Source organism: Tachypleus tridentatus, chromosome 5, assembly GCF_004210375.1.
Source record: "Tachypleus tridentatus isolate NWPU-2018 chromosome 5, ASM421037v1, whole genome shotgun sequence".
NCBI lineage: Eukaryota > Metazoa > Arthropoda > Merostomata > Xiphosura > Limulidae > Tachypleus > Tachypleus tridentatus.
The window spans coordinates 38614555-38626788 of record NC_134829.1 but is presented as its reverse complement, the minus strand read 5'-3'; the positions used below and the strand labels follow the sequence as shown (position 1 = coordinate 38626788).

The 12234-nt window shown below is 31.2% G+C and overlaps 2 protein-coding genes across 9 annotated transcripts in view; one reads left to right on the top strand and one right to left on the bottom strand.

The window, feature by feature from the left end:
* Positions 1–4649, bottom strand: part of LOC143250968 (differentially expressed in FDCP 8 homolog) — a 28915-nt gene extending 24266 nt beyond the window's left edge. The window contains exons 1-3 of one of the 3 annotated variants that reach the window (XM_076502220.1): positions 4579–4649; positions 3117–3167; positions 847–1935 (exon numbers count right to left, since the gene is read on the bottom strand). In XM_076502220.1, the coding sequence (XP_076358335.1) occupies positions 847–1050 (204 nt within the window). In that variant the 5' untranslated portion in view covers positions 1051–1935; positions 3117–3167; positions 4579–4649. Of the gene's footprint in view, positions 1–846 lie in introns of all 3 variants that reach the window. The other 2 variants (XM_076502219.1, XM_076502221.1) reach the window with 2 other exon arrangements.
* Positions 4650–11077: 6428 nt separating this feature from the next.
* The window catches only part of LOC143250966 (low-density lipoprotein receptor-related protein 12-like), a 33471-nt gene continuing 32314 nt past the window's right edge, over positions 11078–12234 (top strand). For 3 of the 6 annotated variants that reach the window (XM_076502218.1, XM_076502210.1, XM_076502211.1), the window contains exon 1: positions 11078–11293. The gene's annotated coding sequence lies outside the window, so the exon portion shown is untranslated. The other 3 variants (XM_076502213.1, XM_076502217.1, XM_076502214.1) reach the window with 3 other exon arrangements.

Sequence of the window (12234 nt, the reverse complement as noted above, 5' to 3'; positions counted from 1 at the left end):
ACAATGAGACATGTGTCTCAACCTTATAAATTCAATTGAAAGAAAAACTGAAGATAATTTGAATCAAAGTTCTAACTAAATTTAACAGTTTTCTTTATTATAATCAAGAAATGGTAAAAACATTTAAAATAATAAGTGCAAAAAATTCCACATGTAAACAAATCAGTGCCAACAAAAGGACAAGTCTTTGTTCATATGATTCTCAATGATTACTGCACATGGACAATATATTGTCCTCCAATTGGTGGAAGAATATAGTCTAATGATAATTACGTCATAGGTTGTTGCATTACTCATCAATATATGTACTGATTGGGGCTTCATTTCAATTCGTGGTAGTGGCACAGGGATATAGCCTTTTATAGTAAAAAAAAGTATGCAAATATTTCTGAATTATTATTATTGAAATACATATTTTTGCTAAATTTTATATTATAGATAACATTTTGACAGATAATCTAAATGGCCATAAGGGTTTCCTGTAACTTAGGTTACCCATAATAAATACTTAGAAATATCCATCATCAACTAATACCCTAAAAATACTTTATAATATGAAAATATACAAGTCAGTACTAATTACATAGTAGTCATGAGTTCTTCAAACAATACACATTGGAAACAATTACCTATAACAATAAAAAAAAGAATAATAATCCCTCTTTCTATTTTATTGTTATAAGTAATTGTTCCCATAATATTTTTTAATGTATATTGTTTGAAAAACTCAAGTGTTCATTTATTTTTTTTAAAATAGAAAATTACTTAATGTATATCAGCTATTCCACACAAATAAAAAATAATGTACATACAATATGTGTAGTCAAAACTAATAAACTTGCTCACCACTGGACGAGAAAAATAATCTTCTTTAAGGCCCAACTCTGCATCAATCAACTCCTTATTTCTCTCTGAGCATACAAGGTCTGTCATTATTTTCTTTTCTAAAAATAGTAGTTTCATGAGCAAATAGGTCTCAACACATGTATTAAACTTATTTGTAACATAATATGCAGATTCACTTACTTTTATTATGTCTGACTGAGACATGAAAAACTTGACATTTCAATTTTCTTTCAGCCCATTAACAAAACAAAAAACTTTCTTTTCTATTTGAAAGATAATAAACTATATGTAAAATTGCTAGCACATAAACAGTTACTGATTATTTTTTCTAAGTGTTCAAACTGCTAATAGATATGAATGAATTGACATACGAATGAGGAAGGTGGAGCCACTCACCATAATGTCATTCTACTCTAACAAGATGAAATCCCAATCTAAATATACATATTTCTAACTCAACATTAAATTAAAACAACACTTCCCATATAAGGTGACAAACCAAATAAAAAAAAAATGTATACTTCTTACACAAAAATAAAACAAAATATGTAAGAATGGAACAAGATTTTTTTAATTATACTTATTAACTCTGAAAACTCAAGTTTCCATTTTTAACCATGTCATTCAACCTTTCCAAACAAATTCCAAGCCCTAAGAGTTTTAACATAACACAAAAATAACAAAAGACAACTTCAATTTTCTGAGGTTGTTCCCGAATGCTCAAAAAGAAAATGAAGAGAACAAAAACAATGTTAAATCCATCCTTTATTTTACAGGAAATCATCAATTCCTCACAAACTTTTAGCATGTTGGCCTTCAGTATGGCTGACAACAACTGACTCCATTATTCAATCATCCTGTTAGAGAAATAAAACTGTCATAATTGAAGCTTGAAGCCTCATTTTTCAAAACTTAAATTTATGTTCTGTCATTCTTCTACTTCCATAATATAGCATAAAGAAATCAAAGGCCCTTATCCTATCAAATACAAGGGTAAGGCTCGATACCTTAAAGATCACTTATCTCAAGGATGGGTGTGCAAGGGCAGACTTGAACCAAATGATTCCTTGTTGTCCATAGGATAATCTCCTGAAAAATCTTGAAACCTTCAGTAGGATCACTCTTACCCATTTATTCTCATAAGAAAACCAGATAAATTTAAAACTGACTTTATAAATCTTCCATTCCTGTAATCATACAGTTAATTTATATCTAAAAACCTTTATAATAAGCCAATACCCCTTTCACAGATAAGGACACCACAACATGTGCAATACTCCAAGTGAGGCCTCACTACTGACTCAGACCAGCTCTTAGTTTTCCTACACTCCAAAATAAGTCTTAAATGTTTTAACCTCTTTTCATAATTCCACTTTCTAAAACAAATACTCTTCTAGCCAATTTCTAAACCCTTTCTAATATGTTCATATTACTTTGACACCTCAACAAACTTTAACATTATCAAAAATATCAAAATAGTTATTAACAGCTCCCAGAAATTCATTAGATCTTTTCAACATATTGTGATATTCATCAGTCTTCAGACATATTATTAACCACATATAAAATCCATTTTTCATCACAATAGTGATGTTTCACTGGCACAAGAAATAAAACTTTTCTAAACATACATGAATAAACTGTGCCAATGTTTATAATACAAAAAAATCAAGTTTTAAAAAATGTTCACAATAAAAAATACATCCAGGTTCTGCTGAAATAAAGAATAACTTTCTATACAAAAAGCCCTTCCCAAAAAATGTTGATATAGTTACCCACTAGCAATGCAACAAATCTGAGGGTTTATAAAGCTAAAAATAGATTTTTATCACTTATAGTGAGAAAAGACAGGTAGCTCATTGTGTAGCTTTATGTTTAAAAACAAATTAGAAAATGAGAGTTAGTGAAACTGTGCTTCAATTAATAAATAAGCTAGCGAGCAAGTTAATCAGCATGTTTGTTATCCATTAACAAAAAACGTCTGTAAGTATCTTAATACATTTATAGTTGTCGTATTTCTCTTGAAAGTACTATTTATGAAGTCAGGCCTACCAGTGAAAGTAGCCTTCAATAAACCTTAATTCCAATCTCCATACTTTTTCACTGTCAAAAACTAAAATAACTATTCTGTCAATTGTGTAAAAGCTGAAACAAATATGCAGAAAGGGTATACCATTTTACCTTGTGATGAATTAATAGCATAAACAGGTCTTTGAGTCTTTTAGTTTTAATATCAACAATTATAAAAGAGGTTAGTTCATAAATTTTACCTTCCTCTCTGAAACTTAATCACAATTGCAATATTTATTGTTGTGCTCTTCCTGAAAAAAATGTTTAAAAAAAAAGAAAATATTACTCAAATACAGTAAAAAAAATCTATTTAGTTTCTCTTAAAATCACATTTGCAGTTTTGCACCAAGTATCTGCATAGCACCTAAAGCCTTCAGCTAAATGGATAGCAAATAAAAACTGGTGGTTCTCTTAATAATTTATTGTAGTTTTGTATCAAACTAGAGATGTTTCTTACATATCACTCTGTACGGATTTGGCTCCCTTACTGAAGAAATATCAGTGTTAGAAATAATTCTTAGGAGGACCAATAGAATAACATTTGGTTTAAGAAAGTAAAATACAAGGAGATGCTTTGAGAGAATAAGTTTAAATGACTAGATTCATAAAATGAAACTACTACTTTACAAGAGGTATAACAGTGTAAGAAATTACACCTTAAATTAACTTTTGAGCACACATATAGAAATATAGTGGATGTAAATGCAACAGATATTAGATGTTATATTCATGATAGAGGATTAGATAGTTTTCCTATGGGTAATAACAGTGTTTTAACACAAATGCCACAAAGAAAAAAATAAATATTAGAGAGAGAGAAACTGGATATTATGATTAGCCACTGTAAGTTTTGTAAGGTAATACATAGTGATGTTAACAGAATGTTGATTGTTATACATAAATTTGTGAAACTATTTTCAATAATGTGGTATATGTTGCTCCTATAAATTATTTTAAATTTTTCTTGAGTAGATATAAAGAAAGTAAAGCATAAAGGGTAATTTAATTTTGATTAGTTAATGAAGTAAATTAGAATGTACTTGTGTGGGACAAAACGTTTTCTAACTTGTAACAAGTTATATTCAAATTCAATGTAAATTAATATATTTTAAGTGATAACTTAAAACTTTGGTAAGAGTATAACACTTAAGAAGTAACTTAAAGCTATTAGTAATAGTACGACTCGAAATTCTTAACATAGTATGACTTTTAACAGAGCTTTCACTTTAAAAGTCTAATTATAACTTACAAGTAATTGTACGTGAATAGTATCACTGAATACAAAACTGAAAATTATTAAGCCTATATAATTAGTTTCAAAAGCTGCTTCAACAAATTACATACACATAACTTGAAGTTTAGTAGGCTACGTAATAGTAATGATAAATTATTATGACACATCTTCAATCGCTAAACATTATAATATTTAAGAAAGTAAATATGTTATAATAAAACCTTGTACAACCTACACTAAACTAAACTAACTCGGTAACGCTTATATTATTAAATATTCGTACTCTGTATTATTATTTAAATCCTGTACTAGTTTTGTTAACCTAAACTTAAATATTACAAAGGTCTAAAACTTGTCTTCGAACAAATTCTCGCTAAAATAAAAATGTGGAAAATTATAATAAATATAAATATAATTATCAATTATACTTTTCAGCAAAGTAATATAATTAACACGGTGTTTCCTTGGAAAATTCGAGCAGAGCATTCAGCGCTACCTATCCCTATGTTTCAACAAATATACCAAACGGAAAGGACTGGAAGGAAAGCAATTAATGAATATCTCCTACCATTAACTTTTGAGCTACTCCAGTCTGTTCGTGAAATTTAATCGTCACATTTATAATACTTCATTGGCCCAAATGTGCAGAATGTGATGTTTTTGCAATATCAAGATGTGATGCAAGGACCTTCAGATTTACAGCTCTTTTCGTTAAACACTTGAAATGAAGATTAATAAATAACTAATTCATAAAATCAGTAAGCTAAAGTCCTATTATAAATTAGTATTACAAACTAAATATTTTCTTTTGAATCTGTTTAAGTTTTGGTGAAATATTAATCTTAAAACATTTCTAAGAAAAAGAGTAATAAATGATTATTTTACTACACTCATTCTTAAGTACTCAAGAATATCCGTCTCAGTAAGCGATAGGTCATACTTGTTATAAAAAATATGATTCCGAACTGTAAAAGCTGTAATTTGTAATAATGAGTAAATAAAACTATTAATAATAAGCTATGTTTCACAATATTATGTTACCCATTGGCTACGCGATAAGTCTGAGGGTTTATAAAGCTAAAAATAGCTTTTTTTTATTTGTAGTGAGAAAAGACAGATAGCTCATTGTGTAACTTTATGCTTTAAAAAACAAACATTAGACAATGACAGTTAATGAAACTGTGATTCAGTTAATAAACGAGCTAGTGGGTAGGTTAATCAACGTGTTTGTTATCCACTGACAAAAAATCCTTAAGTGTATCTTGATAAGCTTATACGTAAATTAGGCATGCAATAGTTGCAGTATTTCTCTTGAAAATCTTGTTTGTGAAATTAGGCCTAGCAATGAACGTAACCTATAGCAAACGTCAAAGAAGAAATAAATTGAATTCTTATCGTTATGTGGGGTGGGCCTGGCATTAGTTTTATCATATAATTTAGTTTTGTTTGTTTTGAATTTCGTGCAAAGTTACACGAGGGCTATCTGCGTTAGCCGTCCCTAATTTAGCAGTTTAAAACTAAAGGGAAGGCAGGTAGTCATCACAACTCACCGTCAACTCTTGGCCTATCTTTTATTAACAAATAATGGGAATTACCATAACATTAGAACGCCCCCACAGCTGAAATGGCCAGTATGTTTGGTGAGACGGGGATTCGAACCTTCGACCCTTAAATTACGAGTCGAGTGCCTTAACCACCTGGCCATGCCGGGCCAAAACACAATGTAAAGAAAGTAAAAAGTATTATACGTTGTAAAGTGCTAATACTGAATATTGTGGTTAATTTCTTTCTTCACACTTTATTCACTTCAAGAGGTGCGATAAACTCATTTCAGGTCGTGGCACAGATATTTATATGAACTCGTACGAGTCTGGGATTATCTCGAATAAATATCACTTTGAATAGTCATTAAGTTAGATGATCTATAGATTACTATTTTTGTTTTTTGAATATAACTGTCAGTAAAGTACGTGTAAAATTTTTGTGTTGCAAGCATACAAATATTTGATTTTTATCACGCCTAGGAAAGTGAATATCCCATCCCAAAAGCAAAATAGCGCTACTGAATTAAAAAATATGTATAGAAACAAACTTCTAGTTGTTCTTCCATTTAAAAAGAAAAGATATATTTGAAATTTATTCAGTAAAAAGTTTTATTTGTTTAAATACCCGCATAAAAGTAAGAACAAATACACAAAATTCAATATTGGATTTCTTTCAATGCGCTCTAAAGGAAATCGTTAGTGACTGTACATTTACTGGACTTCTTTCTGACTATAAAATGGTCTCCTGGTCTATTAAGAGAAGAGTCAAGAAAAATTTTAATAAAAAAGCTCTAACTCGAAACTTGTAATTTCAATACAAGTGTAGTTTTATTTATTTCAGCCACTTACTGTTTCTCAACCACGGTTACAATGGAGTGATTTAATTAAATATAGCTCCCAGTGAAAAAATTCTTATGGTAATAATTCAAAGACACTGTTTTCAACTTTTTGAGCCATGTGTAAAATTTAATATTGTGGTCAGCTGTATAGTATAAGCATTTTAAGCATGATATTTAAGTGATATAAGCTTAGCTTAGTGATAGTTGCTAGAAGAAAATTACAGCACTGATGTTTTTTATTAACGTTTACGAAAAGCTTGGCTAATCTTCGCATACTTTATTAGAATCGTGATACTGTGGTATGAAAGCGATACAAGAACAATGTGAAGCAGGCTTAACTGGAGATCGTAACACGCTGCGATCACGTTAGTCCTAGAATATTCGTAAATGAGAGGTTTAGCAAAATATTAATAACGATGGTAGGTTATAAATACAGGGTTAGCAAAACATAAAGAGGATAGTTAAGGTAGATAAGAGTTTTTTGTTTTATTTTTCATGACAGAGAGAGTTAAATCATTCATTGTGTTTTCATAAAATAACTGGGTCTGTGTTTGTTGTTGCGCTTTTTAGGTTATTTTTTGTAAGTTGATTTGTTTTACATTACTGAACGCCATTTATAACGTAGACTTAAAACAATTTATGGCAGTGTACAAGTGTTTAAGCTGGTAGAAACGTGGGAAAAGAAAATATATTAATTCGTTTAGTTTATATGTTGAAATTTTGTGTAAAGTTTTAATCGTTTGTTTCTTTAGTTGAAATTAAATAAAATAAACCATACATTAGGTTAAAGGATAAGGCTTGTTTATGAATATGCTATTATATTAATCTCAAAACTAGTAATAGAATAAATACGTATATCAGCTCATTTTAACTTCTTTATTGTTATATGATGTTTACCTTCAATATTATTGTAAAGGTGTTTTTACAAATCTACATAAAAATAATACATAATCCAACAATATTGTTTTACTGGCTAGAATGTCACAGTTTATGGAGGTAAAAAAGGTTAAAGCCTCAAGCGCACGCTAATTAAAGTGACTGATAAATTTAAGAAATTCTCATCTTTTTCTGATAGTTCAGCAGTAAGCTTACAGATTTGCGATTCTACAGTACAGGATCAGTATCTTCTGATAAACAACATATAGGTAGCTTATCGCGTATTTTTGTTCAAAACAAACGTGCAAAACATAAAACCTTTTCAGCATCTCAGTTCTTCAGTATTCGATATTTGCTCAGCTGCCTAATGTGAAACTCAATGCAAATGAATATAACTATATCAATTTAGAAATAACTGTCATAACTGGTGTCATCTCTGCTGGTGTTGCCAGGATGGTGGCTAACACTTGGATCATTATTTCTGGGATAGCAAATGAAGTAACTGGACTTTGGGGGTGATCTTTCTATGTGGCAAAGTTCCAGGTAGGTCTTAGCGGGATCAATGATATGATGACTCCATCAGAGAAAAGCACTCATCTCATAAAAGTTCATTTGCATCATGAAACATCACCCAACAGGTAACGTTTAGTCTTTTTTCTACTACTCTGTTATTATATTATTCTTATACTTTAATTTAAATTTAGCCAACTTGAGTTGTAAAAATTTTCGTTTGGTCTGCTCTTTTTCTTTTCAAACTAAGCTAAATGTGGTATGAAGTTAACTGGTTATACATTGGACATCCTGCTTATTTGAGCCAACTATATCTGGCTATGTAAATAATAACTTCAAGAGCTCTAATGTTTCACACAAAGTTAAGCTCTGCATATTATTCTCGGACTCTAATGACATGAAAGTCAGAACAGCTTAGGTGTGGTAGCTAATGCCCAAACTCTAAAACGTCTTTAAAATAAAATAACCATTAGTTCCTTCTACTCTCAATCATATGTAGGTACAGGTTATAGGAACAGAGGTTTCTGAGTATTGATAACCCTGTCCGTTCTCTGGAAACTATCTCTTCTGTAACATGACCATTTGATATTTCATTCATAACAGAGGCCAAATTTGAGAGTAGTTACTGACCTCAGTGCAGTGGAGCATACTTTTAACCATAAAAACATCTTTTTTTATTGTATTCTCTCATCTAACTTACCTGTCTTTGTAATGGTATTAATGCGTCATAATTGATGTCTCACTCAGTTGTCCCTTAATGAATTTGTCAACTAGGCTATTCTTGCAATTTGCTGATAGCGTTGCAGAGCAGACTTTTCGACAAATGGTGCAGAGAATAAGAGTAAGGAACCCAAATTTACCTGGGAACTTTAAAGTCAGCCAGGTTATGATTTAGTTTTCAATTGGGTCAAACCAATGACATACATAGGCTACCATTGTATTCCTGGTCTCCAAGCTTCATCAAATACTCAACAAAATGAAGAACCATACCCTTAAACTCAGAAGCATGAATTCCATCATCCAATATGTCTCAAGATATGGTCCAAGCTCTATTTGGAAACTTATTTAAATATTAAGAGATGATTTGCTTTTCATCCATCATATATATGCATGATCTAGAAGCAGATTTATCTCTTGTGGGTTTGTTTTCCATTCCAACTGGACAGCTTGATTTGACAGGTGTGATGAATAAACATGATCTTTGGTAGTTTTCATCTCTCACCCCTGTTACTTGTTACACTTCAATCATCGAGCCTACTTCATTTTTGGTGTTTTTACTTCTTTACATCATCCTCTTTGAGTGCTTGCGACACTGCTCCGACTCTAAGGCTGCTGGATGATTTTTTTGACAGAAAGGCTCCCTCTTACTCATTGATTGTTACCATTATTGTTGAGTGCTCAGTGTCTCATCTACCTGTGATACAGCACATGCTAGTTGGGCTCACCCACCAATGGCACATTGTGTCTTGATCTCAGCTTGATATAGTAACTCCTGGCATGGAGAGAATCTTTACTGTGCCACTGATTGCCAGTTTCTGATAAAACAGCTCATGATGGATGAGCTTCTCTACCAGTGACACTTCTTCCCTTTCTCTCGTAGGTGTCATCGAACAGAGGGTCTATCTCTTTGATTGGCAAATTTCTTGGATTCCTACAGAAACTACCCTACTTGGTCTCTAATGTCCCAACCTGATTTCCACCTTTATGATCCTCAGTCATCTGGACTTCACTTTGTCTGAAGGTCAGTTTCAAAAAAAGAGTTTCATCAGTCCTTCTGAGTACATCAGAAGGCACCTTTTCCCTATCTGAGCTCATAGCTACAAGGTTCTGACTTCCAGGGACCTTTGAATCACCAACAAGGACAATAGATCTTGTCATGCAGACCACCCTGCTTCAGTCTTCTCCAGATTGTATGCCATTTCTCTACTACAATGAACAACTCTCAAAAACAGCAGTATTTTTTGCAAACTACTAAAACTTTCTACACAATACCAAGGTCAACTGTAATTAGAGCACAAGGACATGGCGGCTTTTGCTGCATTATTCGACTTGCTGACAAAAAAAAGACAACCATCTATCTCGCAATGTAAAAAAAACAGAGCTACTTGCCAATTAGTGAATTTACATTTCATGTGCATCAGGGAAGAAAAACGAGTTGCTATTTGGGCGACTCTCTGTGTCCAAAGTGAAATGAAAGAAAATACAAAAAGTTCGAAAAATTAACTAGGCGTGGGGATGGAGATAGCTTTTCGTACATTTTTATATCGCACATGGAACATGAGTAGCATAACTACTGTTTCTTGCTTCAAATATTTAAGTATTGTTTTACAATGGATCGTATGTAACCTCATGTTAAGATGATAACCATATTTCGAACAGTCGATAATTTGGATACAGAGGTCACTTCATATGTTCATTGGTATAAAAATCAAAGCCACCATTACAGAGAATTTTGCGTAGTTGGAGCCAGCTTAAATATATATATGAATAAAACACATTTGTTTCTAAGATGACACTAATTTACAAGGACAGTACCACGTTCCCAGGAGTGGTTCAAAAATCAAATTGCACATTTTGTCAGGTATCTGTCATAAAAGTATCCAAGTTGAAATTATATGCTTATAATTTCTTTTTTATCCATTGCTTTTTATATACAGTGAGGTTCAAAAAATGCTAGTACTTTTGAGAATTGCAACAGTACCACAATAAATGTACCTCTGGAAACCACCTAAAGAAGATTCCAGGCATGTGTTGACAATGATGACGAACAAGAGAAGACTCTTTGACTTTTTGAAACTATTAATATATGCTTGTTATTATGTTACAGAGTATTTATCATCCGTTCTTTCCCCATTAAAAACAATAGTCCCACATAAGTGTTCATATTTTTGAAATACGCTGTATACATAAACATCCACATACATACATATATATGATCGCACAAAATATGTATATGTTTAATCTTTGTATCATTTGAATTTTATTAAAACATGCTATTTTTAAAAATAACGTTGATATAAATCGTGTATTGAATTAATATCTGGAGTTATAAACTACATTAATTTACATAATATTTTATATGCATAAATATATTATATTATTTGTTAATTTTGCAACAATCCCTGTACTTTTATTAGTACGTCACTATCAGATTTTAGTAAGACGTCTTTTCGAGGAAGTCATAGAGAGAGTATTGGGTTTGGTGATGTAGATAAATGTTTTTATTTTATTTTTTAATTACTTGAGATTTAGTTAGACATATGACTGCCTTATCCCTTTTCAATTTATAGCTACCAAACCATTCTATCTTAAATCACAGAGAGTTCCTGGTAAAGTTTTATTTTCAAATATATTCACCAACTCTTATTTCTAAGGTAGGGCTTGGCAAACGTTGTCACGTACTATTTAGTACTACCAGTATTAAACTTATTAGTAGTATTGCAGAGAATAGTAACTGCAACTTTAGAATTTGATGTAAAATTATCACTTCATCACTATCAAAGTATTACGTGCTACTGTCACTTAATTGCAGTATACTATATAGGGTTCCAGTCCTTACTATACCTTAGCAATTAATGAATTACTGAATTAGCACTAAGACCCATTTAGTTTAGTAAAACGTCAGCAAAATGAAACAGTAGCTTTAAAACAGTCCAATTTACTGGAAGAATTGGTGTAATTTACATATATGGGAATATGAAACTGTTGTAGGTCAAAGTTTTAATTATTATATCGGAGTATATTCTAAAGAACATTCGGGGATTTAACAAACTACACAGTTTAGTATTTGGCTGGGATTTTCAAATTCAGTGAATAGTAAGTATTTATTAATGGTTTTAAAGTTTTATTTGTTTTCAAACAGAAAATGCTTCTGGATACCAAAAACTGTCTAGACTAATGTAGAGCATGAAGAAATCTGTTATCTGATATATTGCTGACCCTTATTAATAAAGCAACAATTCATTAACACCCTGGTGTTTGTAGTAATAATCACCCTTTTGTCTCTGCAGAATAGCAGAGGAAGGTTTAGTGATTATAGTGGTTGTATTATATCTGATTTAAAACTACTGGTAGTATTGTTGCTTTGATTAAATAAATTGTGCAAACTGTGGGTGGAATTGTACTGTAGACATTTTTTATTTGTTCAGAGTGAAATAAGTATTTTGTTTATGGGAGATGTATTTGCAATTGTAGTTTTGCATTCACATATTTCTATGGCTGGAAAGTATAATTTTCTGGGACTTCCATGTAATAAGAAATTTTGGTTGTCCTGGTTTAAAAGTTAGAACATTATTAAGTCTGTAAAAATTAATCA